The 22,412-nt window shown below is 25.9% G+C and overlaps 1 protein-coding gene across 4 annotated transcripts; it reads right to left on the bottom strand.

Annotated features, from left to right (window-relative positions):
* Positions 1–31: 31 nt before the first annotated feature.
* Positions 32–21,985, bottom strand: LOC129987909 (uncharacterized). 4 transcript variants are annotated; one of them, XM_056095902.1, is made up of 10 exons: positions 21,733–21,984; positions 18,080–19,008; positions 17,017–17,082; positions 15,610–15,701; positions 12,328–12,603; positions 10,887–11,545; positions 8,373–8,570; positions 7,294–7,595; positions 6,023–6,175; positions 34–3,715 (listed from the first exon to the last, which is right to left on the bottom strand). In XM_056095902.1, the coding sequence occupies exons 2-10, from the start codon at positions 18,911–18,913 to the stop codon at positions 3,503–3,505; spliced, it is 2,793 nt and encodes a 930-aa protein (XP_055951877.1). In that variant the 5' UTR covers positions 18,914–19,008; positions 21,733–21,984; the 3' UTR covers positions 34–3,502. The 4 variants fall into 4 exon arrangements, with proteins under 4 accessions (XP_055951878.1, XP_055951879.1, XP_055951877.1 ...); XM_056095901.1 differs by having other exon boundaries at positions 35–3,715; positions 15,610–15,704; XM_056095903.1 differs by lacking the exon at positions 12,328–12,603 and having other exon boundaries at positions 32–3,715; positions 15,610–15,704; positions 21,733–21,985.
* Positions 21,986–22,412: the final 427 nt, after the last annotated feature.

Genomic DNA, 22,412 nt, shown 5'->3' with positions numbered 1-22,412 from the left:
TAAAATGATTAATACATTTTCAATTTGAATTTTATTTCATATTTTTCAAAAAAAAAAGAAGAAAAAAAAAGTGTACTTACAGCAATTTTTGAATGTTCATTCACATGAAAGATAACTACAAACAGCAGTTGGCATTCAATATACATGTGAAATGAATAGTGTATTTGCATAGTTAAACAAGTTTGAAGAATGAAATACAGAAATGAGAAAAGTGGAATCATAAAAATTTTCAATAATATTCAAAGTTAAAAAATGTAGTTAAAAAAATTGGCACTCTCAACAATTAACTGTATACACTAAGAATACAATATTCTAATGTGTTTCATAAAATGAACAAAATATTTGCATATTATTGCAAGAATCTTTTTTAAAATAAAACTTTGATAGCAATAGAAAGAGAATAACTAGAAATTCAAAATTTCTGATTGCATAGTTTTATTTATATTTGTTTATAGCATTTTTTTTTTATAGTGAACAGAATCTTTTTACTTAATTAAAAATCAACATCTAATTTTCTTTCAATTTCTGGATTTCTGCTGTATTTTTTATAACTTACAAGAGATACAAAAATATTTATCAAATTAAGATCTAGTTTAACCTTCATGTACCATTTCCAATTAATAAATATTATATGAATAATCCTACAAATGATAATATTTTACTTGCATTCTTTCGCCAAGAAGTTTTACAATTTCAATAACATTTAAGGAAATACATTTTTAAATTTCAGTTCAACTATTAAACTTTGTTAGTATTTTCATGTATTTATTACATTTTAAATTGCAAACGATTCTGATACAATGAAAATACAAAATAGTTTGATAATATTGATTTTGCTAAAATTAAATTTTTAAATTAATAATAAATATATATTAACGTACATGACAAAACTCCACATCACTGTGACCATTTAAATAATTTAATATAGCAAATTTTATATACTAAAATTAAAGAAATAAAATGGCTCAGTCCAACTACAACAATTTTACAATAAACTATGAATGAAAGCAACAAGACAAATTAGCAATCTTTAGAATTTCATATGCCAATAAAAACGAAGAAATTTCTTAATAAATATGTTTATGATTTATAGGATAAATAGATAAAACAACATATTTTAGTATATCAAAACTTGGTAATAATTTCAATTTAATATTTTTGAAAAGAGCAAACATGCATAATAAAAACTTTCCTACAAAAGTATATATGAGGCAAGCATCAATCTCAAGTCTTCAAACTACAGATTTCAACAGGTAAAGCTCTGAATATAAAAAAAATCGCACAAAATATTTGATGACTGGCAAGAGTATATATATTTTTTCATTTTTGGAAAATACCATTACACTTAAAAAGCCAATTTAAATTGTGATATATCAAAATGTGAACTGAACATGTGTAAAGCTAATAAAACCAAACAAAGGATCTTATGCATAGTTAACATTAAATCCACTATTAAGCTTATAAAGCTATTTAGTTTCTCGGAAATTAATTATTGGAATAGAACTATATACTTGAATAATCAAGTTACGATTATTATAGTCCTAAAACTATGTATTATAATTGGTTCTAGAGATTTATTAAGCTATATACCTTTGAGAATGATTGCACGTAGTAAAAAAAGGCCGCACTATATACAATTTAAAAACATTAATCACAAATTTAAATATTTTGAAACAATCTATTATCATGGCTGTTACTGGAAGTATTAGAGAAATAAATTGAGTTTACCATAGAACCTAATGTACATGGGTTAACAATGATAATATTTACAAAACAGTTCAATCACTTACAAACAGGAGAAGTGCTTATGATTATTATTGTTTTCAGTGAAAGTATACATTCCAAAGTGAAGGAGAAAATAACAAATATCTTATCAGGGAAAAAAAATTAATTACAAACTAAAAAAAAAGTGTTTTGACACATATAATGATAACAAATCTATCACCCAAAAATTACACAATAATCTAAGGGGGAATCCAATACGTGCAGCTGAAGGATTAAAATAAAAGAAATATACTGATCATAACAGAATTCCCGAGTAAATGTCATTGAAAAGCGATGATTTATAAAGAGAGAGCTATATTCTCAATAGATAAAAAAATCTTGGCACTATCCCTAAAATTTCTATTTAGATATGCACATCCACAATGTTTACAGCTAATTTGGCCCATTATAATGTTGCATGTAAATACCACAATTTGATCATTCAGATCTCTCACAGATACAATTATTATATTTTAACACTCTATTTTAAATAAGTTTTTAATCACAAAGGCTAACGGGATGAATTTCATAATATTGAATTGTAGTCAGAAAATGAGAACAATACTCTTTTGCTAAACTTTCATGTCATTCCAAAAGGAGGGCATTTGATCTTCAACATCAAATTTAGCATACAACAGCTTTCTATGCATTCAAAGACCTTTGGCTGAATCGAACCTGTAACTATCATAGGTTTAGTAGCAAATGCCAGTCAGAAAATTGAATGTTGATAAAGGCTGTGTTGGTAGTGTTGTCTGCTTTTAATAACTACAAATCTTATTTTGGAATTGTAATTTGAAAATAAAAAAATACCAGAGTGAAGGAGAGGTCAACCTAGACAAATGATTATAAAATTCCAGGGTTCAGTCAGACTTGCATTTGTAGTCACTTTAATTAGGATGCATTATAGAAAAAAGAATATTTCTGAAGCCTAATGTTATTTTAGAAATCAAAAGACTGATCAATTTATTATTTCTCAAAAAACAAATTTCTAAACATTTAATAATTCACATGTGCATTAAAATAAGCCCCTGCCCCAATCCTCATTACAACCAAAGACCTCAATTTTCCTTTCTCACCAAATTATGGTAAATATACACTAGCTGCAATAGAAGTCGAAAAAGAATATGTCTTCAGAAACTAACATTTTCAAACATTATATCTAGTTAATCTACTTTTATATATTTTAATAGGAACTACTTATTTATAAGTAAAACCAGATATATCTAATCACTTTAGTTTCCAAATATTAAGAAAAGTATATTCATTTGTCAACATGCTTATATTTAGTTTTAAAGCCTTTATCAAAAGACTACTTTGTAGTTCCAATTGAGTGGGGAGAGGGGAAAATTCCCGAGAAATACTTATTATGATTAAGTCAAGCTAATTGTTCTAATTATCCAATATTGTAAAAATAATTTAAATTGTTTACAATTTTGGGGTAAGTGGCAGAGGCAAAGGATTCATATCTCCACCCAGCTTCCTCCAACGAATGACTAGTTTTCTATTACTTTAACATAATGAGTATTTTTTCCATCTTAAGAATACCATAGAAAGAATTCTCCCCCACCCCCATCTATTTTCCAACATTGATATTTAGAATCAAACTGCCAAAATATGGAAAAATTAATTATACAATGCCAATATTTATAATATAAATATTAGTCAGAAAATGTTAATAAAGTGAGCATTGGATTCCCCTGAGTCTTGGAACTCTCACAAAACACATTTATCCAGGCTGTTAACTAGATGTGGCAGGAGTAAAGATGGCGATATCATTTTCATCAGAAGTTTGTTGTCTTCCTTTCTTTTTTGCAGCTAGGAGCTGTTTGCGAGCTTCTTCTCGTGCTTTCATTAATTCTGAAGATTTGGCAGAACGCTTGGGAGTGGTGGGGTTGGATTTAGAAACGGCATTCACTTTGGAATGACGAGCTTTAGCAGGTTGAATCGCAGGCTAAAAACAAAATTTAGCTGATTAGATTTTTTAAAAAAGACATGTACTTAGATAACTGAACAATAAACATCAACAAAATGGTATTGGCTAATTTCAAATTTACTAGATTACAATACAAAAAAAAATTCAATTTATTCGAATGTGTAAACAAAGAAAATATGGATCTAAAAAGAAGTATAAAAAAATTAAATTATTTTAAAATAAGCTGACTTATTTTTACTGTGCAATAGTTTTAATAAATTAGAAGTATTTTTAATAAAGTGACAGTAATTTTCTATAATCATTATACTAAAATTGTTTTCAGAATTATCAAAATATAATATCAATAAATAAGTAATTTTAATTAACAATCAATATACAGAACTTTGAATTATAATAAAATTTAAAAAAAAATCTCACTTAAAAATACAATCAACAGTTATGGAAAATAAACAATACATTCCATAACTAATTTATTGACAGTATTTTTTTTTAATTGAAAGCATTCTACAATATTTATTCTTTTCAGCAAAATAAAAGCCTTATAAACTTATATAATTATGTTCAGTAGGCACATGAGTTACAAATGTATTTAATTAACAAAAACAATTTTAAAAAATTGTAATTCTCATATTTCATTTTCAAGGAACAAAAGTTGAATAACCGACAATATTTGAATTGTATATTAGACTTTTGTCTAACAGTCTAGTGTTTAAGAGAACATATAGAAAAATTTGGATTAAAAACCAGTACTTTTATCTTGAATATAATACCATTATATCAAAGATAAAGAAAACTGTATGTGTTAGTTAACCTCTTATCTAAGAAAATTTAACAAATCATTAACCAAAGATGATACAATTGATCATTATTGAATAATCATTTATAAATTAGGTTGCAAACAATTTACTTGGTCACGAGTTCAATGAATTCATTCGCAGAATATATCAAGAAAACAGGACTAATTTTATAAAACATAGCATAAAATAAATGCTAAAAAATCTTTTCACAGAGAATTTCAAATTTATTCGTTAATAAGTAGTACAATTTTTTGATACACAATTTTTCTGCAAACACAAAGAATTAACCATGAGCCAAGGTATAAGAGAAATGCATCCAGATAAACCTTTGTCAATATTGGAGGGATTTTAGGATTGATTAAAATAAAGTTTTCACTGCTGCAAAATTCAATTATACTATTCAAAACATATTGTGAGGGATAGTTTTGAGATTTAAAAAAAAAAAGATTAGTTAAGATAAATTACAATATCAATCATTGTCATGGATTGGAAAAAAGAAAAGAAATTCGCAAAAGTAACAGTTTATAATCAAACATTTATTTAGGATTGATTAAAATAAAGTTTTCACTGTTTCAAAATTCAATTATACTGATTCAAAACATATTGTGATAGATAGTTTTAAAATTAAAAAAAAAAAATCAGAAAATAATTAAAATGATTTATGTGACAAATGAAAAATTTAATAATGCATAGTGAATCATTTATAAAAAGGTATTTATAAAACAATTTTGCAACCTATTTTAAGAAGTGAAATCTTTATTATGGCAGTAAAATAAGACCAGAAACTGAAAAAAAAATGAAAATACAAGAAAATACCCTGCTCCAGCAGTATATATTTAAGTTCAAAAATAACAAAATTTTTTAAATAATTTTAATTACTCTAAATATTTGTTTAATTTAATTATAAATATAACTTAAGACAAACTTGGATGAGAACAATAAGGGGTTAATCTCTATCACTTTACAAAAAATTCAATTTGCTGGGGAAAATACTTTAGAAAATAATAGGGAAGAAGGGGAAAAAAAAAAAAAAAAAAAATAGTTCAGATTGAAAATTGTACCAAGCAACAAATGATTTTAAATAAATTATAAACAAAGATTCTACTTTATATATAAAGTTGGAAAAATGATTCATGAATACAATCCTTAGATATGGGGATTCAGAAATCATACTGACAAAGAAAAAAAAAAAAAAAATGGTAATATTACACTTGCATAAGCATAATCAGACACACACACAAAAAATATTTTTAAAAATTGGTACACACTTAAGTTTTCAAATCTTTTTATGACTGGAAGAAGAGAATAAAAATGAAAAAAAAAAAAAAAAAAGTTTCAGCAATTACAAATAAAATCAAATAATCTAGAAAAAATCACTACAATTACCAGATAGCAAGCAATTTCATATTTATATGAAAAAAAAAAGCAAGATAAAATAGCTTTATTTGAGTATTGAAAAATTTAAGTTTCAAAGATCAAATATTTTTGGGGGTAGCATAAAAATTGAAAGATTCAAGCAAGAAATTACCTTCTCAGAAATAACTTCCTTCCAGCCATTTTGTCTCATGGCTTCAATTTCTTTGAAAGTGCTGTTGATGTCATCAACTTGAAGCATCACTAAATCCCAAAATCCAGCAAGATCAGAAGCAGTTGTATAAAAAGGCACACTAGGATTTTCCTCCTAAATATTGGAGAAAAAAAAAATCAATTTTTTCCAGGAATATATTAAAAAGCAAAAATTAATGAAATATTTCTTATTAATATATATATATATATTTCATCCCTGCACAACCAAGAGAAATAGATATGTTAAACTGTTGTACAAAAATGACAAAAAAAAAAAAAAAAAATCTACAAGACAAACAACCAGTAACCGTATTGTTTTTGATGAGAAAAGTTTCATTCAGATATAGATTAATAATATGACTAATGAGCATTTTGATCTCAGTATGTGGTCATTTCATCATCAATCAGTTTAAAAATTTAATCTTATAATTTAAAATGCTAAAATCAAATTTTATTGTCATTGTTATATATAATGAAGGTTTATCTTGATCTCTTTTCTTTCACATTTTAATAACAATGTGTTCTTTTAAAAATCTATTTTACTTTAACCATTTGATGCATCACCGAAATATGGTCAAATGTGATGGACCAGTAAACCTAACACAACTAATCAATCAGTCTCATTTAAACTAAAAATCAGACACGACACATTTCAATAGATATATGAATTTCAGTATTTTTGGAATCAACATCAGCATTCTTAAGGTTATTTAATTTTCTTTTATATAATAATTCTACAATTTTTTTATTAGCTCAAGCACTTTATATAAACATTTATTTTATTGTTCAATTAATCATATTTCTACTTCTCAGTGCTTAAGTTTTAATTTGTTTAAAAAATTCATTATAACATAGGCTTGGGGAAAAACAGTTTGTAAAATCCCCCCCCCAAAAAAAAAGATGATTTTGAACTTTATTGGTTTTGTAATTTTAAGGGCAAATATTGTTGAGTATATGTTAATAATTTTTGAATAGATAAGTTATTTGTGCAAAGAAAATACTTTTATTTTGTCATCATACTAATTATCAGAAAAAAAAAATCTATAACAAATAAAAATTCAAACATGATCCTCATTGCAAATATGATTTAACATCAAAGAAGAAAAGGATAAGTCAATTCAATTATGAATTAATTTTTATCATTTTTCCAGTAATTATTTAAGTTTCAACATATGATTTGTGTATGTGTTTTAAATTAGACAAACAAAAACTTTTTTATAATAAATTACTTACAATATTTTTCCAGCATAGTCCCCTAAATTGTTCAAACTTCTGAGTAATCAAAAGATTTGCCTTGCCACATGCAGCTCGTATCTTTCCAGAAATTTCTTCAGACAAGCTTGTATTTGTGGCCAATTCTTCCTCCAATTGCTTTATTTGGGCTTGAATTTTTTCTTTTTCTACGTCTATTAGATTTAAGAATTTATAACCCTCTTTTTCTTCTCCATCTGAGGTATTAATAGTTATCGGAGGGGTTTTGTCAAATGAAGATTTTGATTTAATTGGAGGAGGTGTCATTGATTTTATTCTATCACCTGCAATGAAATAAATTCATTAAAATGAGAAAAATTAAAACATAGTTTATAGTACATTTTATTTATTAATCTCTTAACTTTCATCTTTACTTTTTTTGCACTTAAAGCACTTTGTTTCCTCATAGAATTAAAATTAATCTTTTTAATAAGTATTTCAAAGCAAACACCAGTAAAATAAAAATCAAAAGAACCAACAAACAATTTAATTGTAAACATAGAATTTTTAAAAATTTAGATTTCATTTCATAAGTTACAAGAATGATTATGATTATAATGATTCAAAGAGAAAATGATTATCATCTTTGACTTGTTGAAATCTCTGTCATTGTAAGCTATTGAATTTTGACCAACATTTTAACCTTATTAACACCTTGAAAAAAAATGGTACAAAATAATATTATAAACAGAATTAAAATGAATGAATTTTTAAAAAATGCATGCAGAAATTTCAGCAGTCTTTTTTTTTTTAATACACTAAAAGATATATTGAACTGATAAAACACAATGTTTTATTGATTTTTAATCATTATTTCTATTAAAAAATTAATTTCACGGTCTGTTTTTTATACAACACTTCTAATTATCTGAAATAAAAGAAAAAATAAGTGCCTATATGAAATTTAAACAATAATACGTCAATATAAAGTTGTGCTAACTAAGCAGAAGCATTTTTTGAAACAATAAAGCTCCTTAATATAAATATAAGGCTTCCTAAAATATGCTAATATATATTTTTTTAAATTCATTTTACTACAAAAAAAAAAAAAAAATACTTACATTCATCATGCCCAATACCATTTTGAATGGGCGAGAAAACTTCATCCTTTTTGAGGATGAAATCTTTACTTGAGCCATTTTGAAGTTTAATTGGTTTTGAAGAAATTTTTTCAGAATCTGACTTTTTAGGAATGTTCATTTGCAATTGTTTGCGGAAATCCTCATTCAGATGCCTAAAGACAGGAGGGCTGACAGATCCTAACAATATAAAAATCCCTATGTTATTATTGCTATTTTGATTATTATAATATGCAAATTAAAAACATGTGATACAATGTCAAAAGCAGGGATAAATAAAATAATCAGCAAATTTTATCAAGAATGATAAAAAATGAAACTATTACATCATAAAAAAAGAAAGTATTCTTATAATAATATTGAATATAAAAACATACTTCTTAATAATTATACATAAGAATTTTATTCTAACTATTATTCATTAATGTTTTATTTGATTATTAGTTGGTATTGCGACAGTTGCATATGGAAAAAATTAAGAAACTTTGAATGACACCAATGTCCTTATAATCAACTTATTCCCATTTTCTGAAAGGATATTTATTCTAAAAACCTAGACTAATTACAAATGAAATCATTACAATTCTTTCTTAAAAAAGGAAATTTTTGTAACACTTTTTTTTTTTTGTGCAAAATAATAACAGTTAAATTTGTTGGTGGTTATAAGAAAATTCATCAGTAGTACAAACAAGTTAATGATATTTTTAAAACAGAGTCTATTTAGTTATTTTTCCTAGAATTAATTTAGAAAAGCAATGTATATTGCTTCAAGCAAAAATGGATTGAAAATTAACATTGGTATATATAGTTTCAAATGTAAAAATGGTGAAAATATATATTTACAAGCAGTACTATAAAAAAATATATATATACAGATTCTGCATTGTGAAATATTTATAAGTAACATAAATTAATTAAATTAACATTTGCGATTAGCCTTTATATCAATCTTACATGATAGGATATGGCACATTTTTTAAAAATCTTTGTAAAACTTATATTAGTTATATTACAAAATATCAGAAAATTAATTTTGAATTTTTTTTCAATAATTTGAAAATAACATCAAAAGATTTCAGCTATGTCCTTTCAATTTGTTCTAAGATGTCAGCGTGGATATAGAATAATATAATCATATTTATTGATTAAATAATCATAAAACTTTTTCTAAATATTATAAAAGCTATTTCTCATTCATGATTTTTATAATCAATTCTGAAGCCATATTATTTTATTGCAAGCAGGGTTACAAGATTGCTAATTCACTAAAACTGTAGCAATTATACTACTTAAAGTCTATGCATTTCAATGTGTGAAACTGTCTAAAAGATCCATCATCCATCTGGTTTTTTTTTTTTTATTATAACATATCAGTAAATTTTACAGTATTAATATTCTAAAAATTACTGTAAAATTTCAATCTATTATATCCATTTAAAAAAAAATCCAGGAGTGGTTTTGAAATTGAGAATAACAAGGGCAATTATTTAAGAGCCATAAAAACTTTCACAGAGAAATTTCATAAAAATTTTTCCATATCAGTAAGTGTAAAGAAGAATCAATATAGTTAGGAAAATCATAAGAGCTTAAAACATTTCTTTGTAATTTGCTAAACTATTTTATAACTATCAGGGAATAATTCTTATTTCTTTTCTAAAATTAGATCAAAGCTAAACTCATCAGATGGAAACAGTCACAAAACTTTTTTCTGAAAAAACAAGATAAGGAAAAAAATACAGATTTAAGAAATCTTGCTGTATAAAATATGCAATGATTATTTCAGTTTCTTTTTATGTGTACAAAAATTTTATAGTTGAAATTAAGATTTCAAACAAATGAAAATATTTTCCAAGAACAATACTTAAACATTACTGAATTGAATTATGAATCACTTTAAGCTGCAATTATATTCAAATGAATTTTTGATTTGGGGTCATTCAATGTGTTAAATAATGGCACTTCTAGTAAAATTTAGAAATCTTTCAAAACCTAAAAAATTAATAGCCGTAAATAAATATATATACAATATTATATTTCCCTCCCCTTCCCTTCTACAATTTAGATAAAAATACAGTTATCACATGTCAAATATCAGACGGTAAAATATATATATAATAATGAATACTTGATTTGAAATGAAGATTAGAAATAAACACAGTTAAAAGGAGGATGAAAAAAATTCCCATATCAAAACATAATAAATATCAAGGGTTTTTAAAACTTGGAAAGCAATGGAAATGTCCATCATTTCTAAGTAGTTGAAAAAGGCATCACTGTATATTGCTAAAAATATAAGTACCGTGATGCATGACTTTCAAAATGTAAATACCATTGGTGTCAAAACAAAGATTCCTGGCATTAAAATATATTTAAAGCTAAAACTAATATCTGAAATTAATTGATCAATCGCCAGTCAATTTTATAATTTGGCATTAACTGTATTTTTTATTTCCAATATTTAAATCAAAAATTGCAAGATATTTAAAAATAACAAACCTGTATGGTTTTTCCCATTAGGAACTGGACTTGATGAAGTAATACTATTTTCAACACCATTTACATGAGTATCTTTGTTTTTATGAGAATTTTTGACACTCACTTTAATTTCATCGCCAACAGATTTTCCATACAAACTTTCAATTCTCTGCTGAACCAATGACTTAGTCCCATCACTTCCAACTTCTTTTGCCAATACAAGAGAGTCATTTGAATGTCCATTAGTCACAACCTTGGTAACACTACTACTAGATACTGTCCTCTCTGTATGGCCATTGGTTAGAGTTACTTCAGTAGTGTACTTAATACTAGATTTCAAGGGTATCTGAATTTGCTTGCTTACAGTGACACGTTTTGATTCTGTAAACACACTTTGCATGGTACCATTGCAATCCGATTGGCTGCGAGAATACCTGTGACTTTCATATGATTCTTTACGATTCATGTCGGCGAGCATGCTCGGTTCAAGACTTGACTTTCTGAAAGAAGAGCGAGCTGGACTGTTATCTCGACTGCGACAAAAACGGCCGTAATTTGCGTAACCGTTGATTGCACAGCTAATGCTCACATAAGAAGGAAGCTTGATTTCAGCAACTGTGTATTCTTGCTTATCACCAGGTTTGAAACCATTAGATAGAGGGGGTTTGTCAAATATGTCCCTATAAAAAAATATAAAGGGTTTTAATGTGTTAATTGCAGTAAAATACATCTAATTATAACAGAAGGTTCTCAGTAAACCAGCAGATATCACCACAAAATTACTGAATAAATAGAAATTCAATAAAATGTCAATTTTGGATTTTAATAATAAAAAGCTATATTTATTGCACAAAATATAATAAAATGTACCAAATTACACTATATATAATGAATATTATAAAATATTTTAAAATAATATTGTTTTTGTCATATCAATGTCAATAAAAGTTGCAGTGATTTATTTTTCCTTTATGCTCATCTTTAATTCTTCTGAAAATGTCTTGGTTGATACAGAAGAGATAACCAAGACTCCCCTGCACTAGATAAACCAGACTCAAATTTATATCAAAAATTAAAATAACAAACAACAAAAACTCATGCATTATTTAAATATAAAACTAGAGGTCATTAAAATTTTTACTATAAGAAATAATCATAACCTTCAAAATTTTCAGTGAAAAATTTAAAAAAATATTTAATCATAATGTTACATTTTTTTTCATTTCATGCAATAATACTTTTAATGTGATGAAGAACAGAAAATATTCTGATTAATTGCTGGAATATATTGGATAAAATTCCAATTTTGAGAATAAAAAAAAATAATTTAATAAAAATGAATCATAAAAATTAGATTTCACTTAAAAATCAAAAATTTTTTTACTCGTAGAATTATAGCAGCAAGGTTTAAATAGACATATTAAAAAACAAAAACTGTTATGAAAATATATTGTCTAAAGACCTCTTTTCTAATGATGATATATCTTCATGTAATGCATCGCCATTTCTCGAATTTTCATGGACGGACGTAATACCATTGCTATGCAATGTACATTCGGAAGCAGTGAGGTCTTTGGCATTGAAGTTATCAGTGGCACTTGCTTCAAAATCTAAAGAGCATGCCCCAATGGATTCAACGGATGCCATCTTTCTATAGATTTTGAGCATCTGCTGGTCATGGAATGCCTTGTTGGACAAGCTTAAAGTGTTAGGTGGCTGGACTCGTTTCTGAGCAGAGCTGGAATAAACGTTAGTGATAGCAATGTTAATTGTTAGTTATTAAAAGAAGCATACAAGAATGAATAAAGCAAGAAAACAGCTATCCAAATTTTTGTTATCAGCATTTTTCATTTGCTTATTGGCAATTATACAGGAAAGTAGAGATACAAGCTTATAAAGAAAACAGTTTACAATAATGTGTTATTACGAATATTATCATTATTAGAAAAAATCAATTTTTATAGTTCTGTTTTTCTTTTACCATTAATTTTACATATGAAATATAACAATACATAGTAATCTTGTCAAAAGGTTAAATCCTTAAAATTGACCAATTCAAATAATTCAGCTAAATATATGAGTTATCTGATAAATAAACTTTTTAGGATTTAAAATTTAGCATGAAAAAGTTGTAGAAAACAATAATAGCATATTAAATGCTAAATTTAATAGTAAAGTACATAGCATTTTAATTTATTTATCAAGAAGAAATAGTCATAAACAAACAATACAGATATTGCAAGTTCAGACATTACTGTATTCAATGAAAGATATATTAAAAACCTATTATATCAGATTAATAATCGAGAGGCAGAGATTTAAGAAAATTAAATTTAGTATAACAAGATAAGTAATATAACCAAATTAGCCGTTTAAAAAAATGCAAAGGATATTTACTTTTTTCTGGATTTTGAATAATGTTCAAATATATTTTTGAATGTAAATAGAGACTACAGACTGCCCACAACAAGTTACAAAATAGTAGTATAGTATAAACATAGTGCAGTTGTTACTTTCTGTTTGTTTTTTCATATTAAAAATTTTTTTTTATCCTAGTTGTAGCCTTCATCCAATTAATATATAAGCTGAAGTATGCAGAAAAAATTTGTACAATGCATCTGCAAAAAGCTTGTGACATTAAGTTTAAAGAATTGTTTCAAGTGGTCACTCCCCCTCCATTTACTATTAAAAAAATTATGAATGTAAACAAGTGAAATGGTGGAATTGCCAAATGTGATGACAAATATTCATGAATACTAACCTCTAATCGTTATAAGATTTAAAAGGAAAGATGTTAAAAATCTTAAGTTCAATTACATCTTAAAAATTTTATAATGGATTTTCTCTAAAATATTTCCTTTTAAAAGCACTTGCATAAAATTTTTAAACAGTTCAGAGAAGTTTAGTTTTAATACCATACAAAATTATTATAATTAATGCATTACACAATAAAGCAGGAAATTTTCAAAATTTTTATGAAAACAATATTTCTTACAGTTATCTTGGGGGCGGGGGAAGCAATTCACAGGAAAATTTCAGTCAAAAAAATCTGCATATAATTATAGTTTAGTGCACTTTTTTTTTAAACAAAATTACTTTCTACATATTAAATAAGAAAATGATGTTACAAACCCAAGATATGTGCGCACACACAAATTATTTGTAAATAAACAAGCAAAACTGTCACAGCCTATCAGTTTAGCTTGTCTTTTTAATAATTATTAATGACTAAGATCTCATCAGTTTTATATATGTGTGGACGTTGCAAAAGAGTTGACAATTATATTCCAAAATACTCTTGTCAAAATTATACAAGTATTAGAATAAAGAAACATTCAGCTTTAACTATTTAGATACAACACAAAACCAAAGCAATATGGACTGTTTAATTATGAATTTGTAGCAATGTCTAAGATTATTTATATTGGAAATAGGATACTAGAATAGTGCAGAGTAAGAAATTAAACTATTAAAGAAATTATTAGTACTTAAATATTTTTAATAATGAATGTATAAAATTTTAAACTACAGATATCTATAATCAGATACTAAAATTTTAAATAAAAAGAAAAGCAAACGCTTCTCATGAGAATATTAAAGAAATGATTAAAAGGCAAACATTCTATATAACAAAAGAAAGTTAACTTTATAACAAATATGAGAAATTAAAAATCAATAAATCATTTTATCTAAAAAAACATAACAATAAAAGGAAGATTAAGAAATGAGATCTTCCTTATTTATTTACCTTTCTATCTTTGACATTAGGAAGTGGTTTAATAAAAAGAACTTTAAAGTTGGACTTTTTTCATAAATGAAAAAATTTACAAAAGTCTAGATAATTATTACCAAGAATATTTACCTGTCACCATTCACATCATATGCAGAAGTGGATACAATATCCTTATGTGACAATAATCTGAGTATGTTTATGATTTTAACATGAAGCATCTCCACTCTCACAGCCATCTCGGGAGCATCTGTCAGATGCGCCCACTGAGAAAGAGAGAGTGCAATGAAATTGTGTGGGGTTGCCTAAACTGATGTATGCCCACACATACACTGATGCAGAGAATTCCAATTGAGGGCAAGGTCACACTTAACCTTATTTTGACTTTTTTTACAAATCAATCAAAAAAATGATCCGCCTTCTTTAGCTGTCCTTTTCCATACTCTTCTATATTCATTGGATTTTATTCTTTTTAATAACTATCCGATGTTTGAAGGATGAGAAAAAGAGAAGAAAAAAAATCACTTCATTGCTGCTAAGATTTATCACTTTTATACGGCCTATTTTTCAACAACAAATTTATTAATAACAAAACATGATAGTATAGATCAACCTTCATACAGAGAAATGCAAATAAATTTTATGATCACAAAATAATTATAGTAATTGATACCATAAAATTTTTCAATACTGGAAAATAATTTTTCTAAAATTAAAGTTCTAACATAAGCATATCACTTAAAATTAAAGCATATCAGTAAAATATTTCGGGAGGCTTAAGAGATTTTTTTTTTTTTTTATGAATACATTATTAACTAAAACTGATGCAAATAAGAAAAATGAAAGAGACCTTAGTATCAATAATACAATAAAATTTTTAAAAAAACACAATATACTTCAAAACACATACGCACACAAAAACACTTCAAAACAAATAAACCAAGCTTATAGAAAAGTTTAAACCAGAGGTATGTAATATTTAATGAAATAATTTTTATCAAAATCAATTATTACCTGTCTTCTAGAACAGATGAAAGACTGGCATTTGAGCTTCTACTGTTTGGTAATTTCAGAAGATAGCTTATATCGGCTGAATGTCTCAAGCTCTGCTACATGAAAAATATATAGATAAATATTCCAAAATGAAGTAAAATGTATAATTTACTCGTTCAAATTCTGAATTATTTCAGACAGACAAAAAAAAAAAAAAAAAAAAAAAAAAAGAAGAAGCTAATAAGCTATATAAAAAGTTCAATAACTATTTTTAAAAATTTAATTACTTTAGAAAATGTATTAATCTATCATAGGAAAAGCATCTAAATAAAAATAAAGATGCAATTTCAAACTATTACTTTTTAGAACCAATGAAAATATGTTACTAAAAAAAAATCAAATGCAGTATCTAAGTATACTAAAATTTAGTGTACTTCTACTTGATTAATAAGGGAATTACATTAAAAGCAAAATCCTAAAAGACATTAGAAATTATATTAATGAAAAACTATGAAAGTAAAATTTAAACAAATGAAAATACATTACATTGTAGTTTCAATTAAATGACTCTACTTTTAAGGTGAATAAATGTTTTTCCCAACAAAAACGCATCCTCAAAACAAATTTCAGTAAAAATATAATAAAGAATGCTAAAATATAGTCATTAACACCTTTGGAGTGGAATATTAATATCAATTATTGCATCTGTTTGATCTCATCTATGTTTGATTGTCCTCACTCCCAAAAAATTTATTCACAAAAGAAAACTGCTTTCAAGACAACTTATGATGCTAAACTGTCTAAAATATCAGTTATCATTTTGTTTATCCTGTTATCATGCATTATTTGTTACAATACTGAATTACTTTTCTTGTTCCAAACTCCAATAATATTCATAGAAAAAAAGAAATGTTGAAAGATTTTTCAGACAAGTTAAAGAAGTAAATGTTTCTTTCTACAATTAAAACAAATTTAGGTAGAAAGGAAATATTTCCACATTCTTTCAAAATGAAGTCTGAAACCTCTACTCTAGCTGTTACCTCCATCTTCTGATATTAGTTTATGTCTGTACCAAGATATGCACTAGCACAAAAAATGTAACAACCATTAACAAAACAAACAGAACACTTTATAAAGAATATTTTATACAGACATATTATATATTACTTTAATTCTCTTGCATTTCAATCAGTTATTTAAGCCTAAAAGAAGTTATTGCAGCAATCTTTTCATTATGCTTTGGTCAATTGTTATAACACTGATAAATTTATTTCAAAACAAATAATAATCATGAAACATAGGAAATGCACATATTTCATTATTAGCCTATTAACTTTTTTGAACGTCAAAACACCATTTTTTTAAAATGAAATAAGTGACTACAGAATGAAAACAGTAATGTAAGAAAATACAAAATAAAAAACTTACTACATTCTCTTTTTTTGCTTGCTTGCAAAAATGAAATATTGGTGAAGAAGCTCTTCCATGTTCAACCTTTCAACAAAAAAAGTTTATATTAATATTCAATTTGGAATAAAAAGATATTTCCTTAACAAAACACAATTTTTTTTATTTAAACTATCAAATTAATTACTTTTATAGCAGAGATACTTAAAAATCTTTTATTTTTACTCAGCAGAATTGATTTTTATTTGTAACTGACAAAGTATTTTTATACTAGTTGCATTCATATATTGATTATTGATCAACAATTAAAAGCTTAAGAGAAAAAAAATTCCATAGATACAAACTTCAAAATAATTTTAAGTGCCAATTAACTAAAGAAAGTTTAAAATTCCTCCAATATTATATTTGTTTTTCAGATATAGAGTACTTGTAAATTCAATGAAAACATGTATATCTCAGAGGTGTAAAAATACACACAAATGAAATTCTAAATATAGGCAATTTTAATGTGATCTATGGAGATATCTTTGGATAACAGAATCTCAATTTTATCTTAAAAGACATAAGATATATAAAAATATATTAATAAATGCAAAACAAAAGAGTAAAGAAGGGGGAAATATCTTCATGATAACTTTTCTATTTATTCCAACCAAAGATGACATCAAAAACAAGTCAATCCATGCTTTAAAAACCAAAGAAAATTATAATTCCATTCAAATGATGAAATTCGAGAAACCAACAAACAAGTTAAAAAAATATTTATTTCATATAAAAAATTCACATTAACAATCTTCCATGCACCATTATGACAAAAATCAAGCAAACCAAGCAAACAATACTTATCACAAAACTTTCAAATAGTATTCTAAGCACGATTAACAAACGAAAATTAATATGGATTCATTTCACAGGGGGAAAACACAAGTTCTACAATAACAAAATGGTCCAAAATTTGTAAACTGAATTAATAACCTACGCTTGGGTTTCACAAGGGAATGAATAGGAGATGGATACAACACCCAAATTAAGACTATTCTACCATGCAACTTACTGATAATCACCCATGCAGAATATCTACTACCTGACTAAAGCTAGAAAAAGCACCACTTGCTATTTTGTAATCTTTTAAGCAAGATTCACTTTTGTATGCACAAGATCTTGAACTGAGTGAGTGCAAAGAGGTTGATGTTCGAAACTTGCGTCTCTTTGAAAAGTTCTTCAACATGTGTTTGAGGTTTTCGAGTCTTCTTCGAGGTGAAAGTCGAAAGAAAATTGAGCCTTCTGACTTGTACTTGTTACAGTTGTCGAAATTTATCGAACTTTTACTAGAATTTAAATTGCACTTTGGTGTACTGTCTCTTCTAGAGTTGCTTAAAGCACAGTTACATATGTCACTTCCTGGATTATCTGACAAATCTTTCAATGAGGTAAAATGCTGTGCCTTGCTTTTTACTGCCAACTCAATTGAATTATCACTTTTGTCGCTGTTTGAGGAAGCATCTGGATCATTACGCGGAGCAAATTCTATCACAATCCATGGATTCTTACCATCGGAGCAGTGGCGATGAAACTTCGGTCGGAACTTACGAAAGAAACTGGAGAGACTAGAACTTCTAGTTTTCTTTCCTGCAAAAGAGGATTCTCCATTTGCAGTTACAGGTAAAGTAGAATATTTTTCAATCTCAATCTTTTTTGGCGTACAAGGAGTGCTGATAGATGGCATACGCATTACTTTAGACTTATCCATGTAAGAATGCGTTTCAAATGACTTATGAGATCCAGAAAGAGATGCATTGGTCACAGCTTCAAAGTAACTCACAGAGCGGAAATGCTGAAAAGATTCGCTTATTTGTAAGTTTGAGAAAGAAGCACTGTGAGGTTTAATTTTTATTTCTGGCCTCAAATTCATTGTCATAATATTAACCTGTTGGATACTGCAGACATTTAATGGGATCTCTTTTATCACAGATGTTTTTAGGTTTTAAAGTCAATGTTTTTAATGAAAGAAATCTGTAAAAAAAGAAAATATTCTAAAATTGAAAAAGCAGAATAGGAACAATATCAGAAGTAATCAGATACAACAATGAATTATATATATATTGTGACTCATGATTATTGTTTTTAATTTATCTATGTTCTCATTATGCTTGAAATGTAATGAATTCATGTTTCAAAACAGTTATAGAAAAAAGATTAAAAATAAAATATAATTTTCAAATTATTAACTATAATGGCACAGTGAATGCCTAATGTCTGAAGAACCAACAATTTTAAAACTTTAGTTTATTTTTGAATCTGCAACTTTCATATAATGAGCATTTATAATACTTATATAAATGCTTTATAAAATAATTAGCTAAAGTTTAAAAAATGCATATTCTTATTATTTAATTAAGAGTGCTAATTACAGATTTCACAACTTTGAAAAATGTGCTTAACTATTTTCATATATTCATAGCTCTGGATAGTGAATTCAAATATATAACTAATCTTAAAAACTTTAATAATTTTTTTAAAATTGAAAATAACAGCTAAATGTGATTTTAAAACATAATTCTAATTTCAAATCAGCCTACTTTAAAAAAGTCAATCTTTTATAAAAGTATCTAATTTTATAAATACAAAATATATAATGAAAAATATTACCCCCCCCCATAAAAAAGTTAATGAATATTACAACTATCCAGCAAACCTTTGACAGCACAACAGAAAGAGAAAGGTACTAATAACATTCCATGCAGCTGAAAGATAACTATAAATATGTGCATTTTTTTTTTTAATGAATTGCATTACACCAGGACATTAAATTTAATATCGCAACTTGCTAGATTTTGTAACAACTTTTTACAAAATAAACAGCACTAAGAACATAAAAAAGATGTATGATTATAGAGCTTTATTTCAAATAAAAAAATGTACAAACAATATTTTTTTTCTTTCTTTTGGATTTCTGATTGGATTTGACTTCATGCACTTGATCACTAATATAGAATTCCTTTAAAAAGAATATTTTTTAGATTAATTTATTTTTTTAATTTTTTGTTTCCAATATACTTCTCTGATAACTTATGCTCAATGAAGTCCTCACAAAGAACAAGCAATAGAATGAAAATTGACTAATTCATTGCAAATTGGACAGCAATTTCACTTATCCAAATGATCGAATTAAGAAAAAAATGGACCTTAAAATGCCAAAAGAAAATTTTTAGTCAGTCGTGTCAGTAAAGATTGACTTTTAATATTTAATAAATAAATAGAATTCTAATAATTAAAATGTAATCATAATTTTAAAATACCATTTATTTGGGTATTATAAATGCAATTACTATTTTAGTACTGCTTACATAATTATATGAAATTGCATAAAACATTTAAAAACAAAACATAAAATTGAATGCAACAACTATACAACAAAAGTTCAAAATAAATAAAACATTTAACGTCATATATTAAAGCTGTTTATAAAGTTTAGAATTTTTTTAAAATTTCTCTTTTGATTAAATAAGGATACATGTAAAATTAAAAATGAAGTACAGAAGGACATAAATTGATATTAATTTATAAAATCAGTTAAGAAATGTTTAATTCTGATTTAAAATCAATCAAAATAATTTCAGATTATTGAAGATATATGGACATTACAATAATAGAAATTTCAAGGGCCTAAAGAAAAAAATGTAAATTACAGAATTTACACTATGTTCTAATGCATTTTTAATTAGAAACTTTTAACTGGCAGAGTAAATAAACATTAAGGTATACAATGGTTAACAGTCCAGAGTCAACAAAAATTTATGTGTATAAATAGATAAATAATAGTTTATAAAACATTGTTATTAAAAAAAATTACACTATAATTATTACAAATAAAAATATTTATTTACAATATAATCAAAAACTAAAAATTTATTAAATAATTCACCTTTATAATTATTTAATCAATAACATAAACAATCAAGCCATTTATTACTTTTACCATTTATTGTAATGACATTAACTTAGAGATTTGTATTTTTAAAGTAGTAATTTTCTGTCTTGCACATCTAGATGAATTTGCTTGTTATACTGTGATAATTTATGAACAAATTTATTTAAAAACTACAATGCAGTTTGAAAGAAATTTAAAAGAAGTAAACAAAAAAAAGAGTAAAAAAACAGTACTCTGACAACTGAGGAATTAAAAAAAAAATAATATTTATAATTAACTTTCAGAAAACATAATGGAAAGTATTTTTTAAATATAAATTTAAGAATTTTGCTTATGAAAGGAAATAAAAGATAATCAGAACTTACCTAGGGTCCTCTTTAACATTGGTATAGAGTAAAAAAACTTTAAAATGTAGAAAACTCAATAATAAAATTTAAATAATCATGCATCATTGTAAATAAACAATCAAGGATGCAATAAATTCGCCGACATACAATAAAACAAACAAGCAAAACAAATTAAATCTAGCCAACCGGCATTTCGCATATACCAAAATGCAAAAAGTCACAAAGACATTCTTATATCAAATATTTATACGAATTTACAAACAAAAAAGAAAATCAAAAAATGCAAAACTCTCTTTTCAACTTATATCAATTAAAACATCGGATTAGTTAGAAATTAACTTTTATAACAAACAAGCACGTAATAAAAACAATCGCAAATATAAAAAATAATAATTCAATATGATCAGAAATGCAATTTTAAAAAGGTTAATGTTAATTAAGGTGAAGATGTAAAAATACCTTATTTGTCAAAATCGGAAACGCAAAAGGCTTCCTTTGACCGTCCGGCTCCTACAAATTCCTTCACATGACTGCAAAAGTTTAATGAATCATACTATCGTCACGTTTCTATTTTTACATGCATTGAAAGTTCAAGAAATGAAATTATTTAAAACAGAGAAATTAAAGAAGCAGTAGTGGCGTTCTCAACGCATTCCCATTTCCATAACATGAAAATTGACAAAAGGGAGTGAAGTTGAGATGAAATGCGCGAAACCAGAACTGAATTTCATTCTAGTTTGCGAACCGTTGCCAAACGTGCCACCTTCATCTCATAAAAGGAAATAGGTAGTTTTTCGTTTTGATTCTTCTTCGTTGCATTCGCATTGAAATTACTTTGTGGCACTTAAATAAAGCATAGATGCGATTCGAGAAAAAGATTTGAAAGATAGAATATGCCAATGCTTCGATGGAATTAAAATCTAAATTTTCAAAAGAGTCATAGACCTCTATTTTTTATATTATATATTATTCCGTAGTTCCTACAACATAAAGATTTTTCTTTTGCTTTAATTAAAATATAATCTTGGAATCGCACAAATTTGGAAACAAACGAAAGTGAAACTATTTAACTTACATAAATACAAGGCAAATCAAATGTGTAAAAGTAATAAAATGGGAGAAAAGGTATACTTTAGAGG

This window comes from Argiope bruennichi, chromosome 10, assembly GCF_947563725.1.
Source record: "Argiope bruennichi chromosome 10, qqArgBrue1.1, whole genome shotgun sequence".
Lineage (NCBI taxonomy): Eukaryota > Metazoa > Arthropoda > Arachnida > Araneae > Araneidae > Argiope > Argiope bruennichi.
This window is presented reverse-complemented; position numbering and strand designations above follow the sequence as displayed.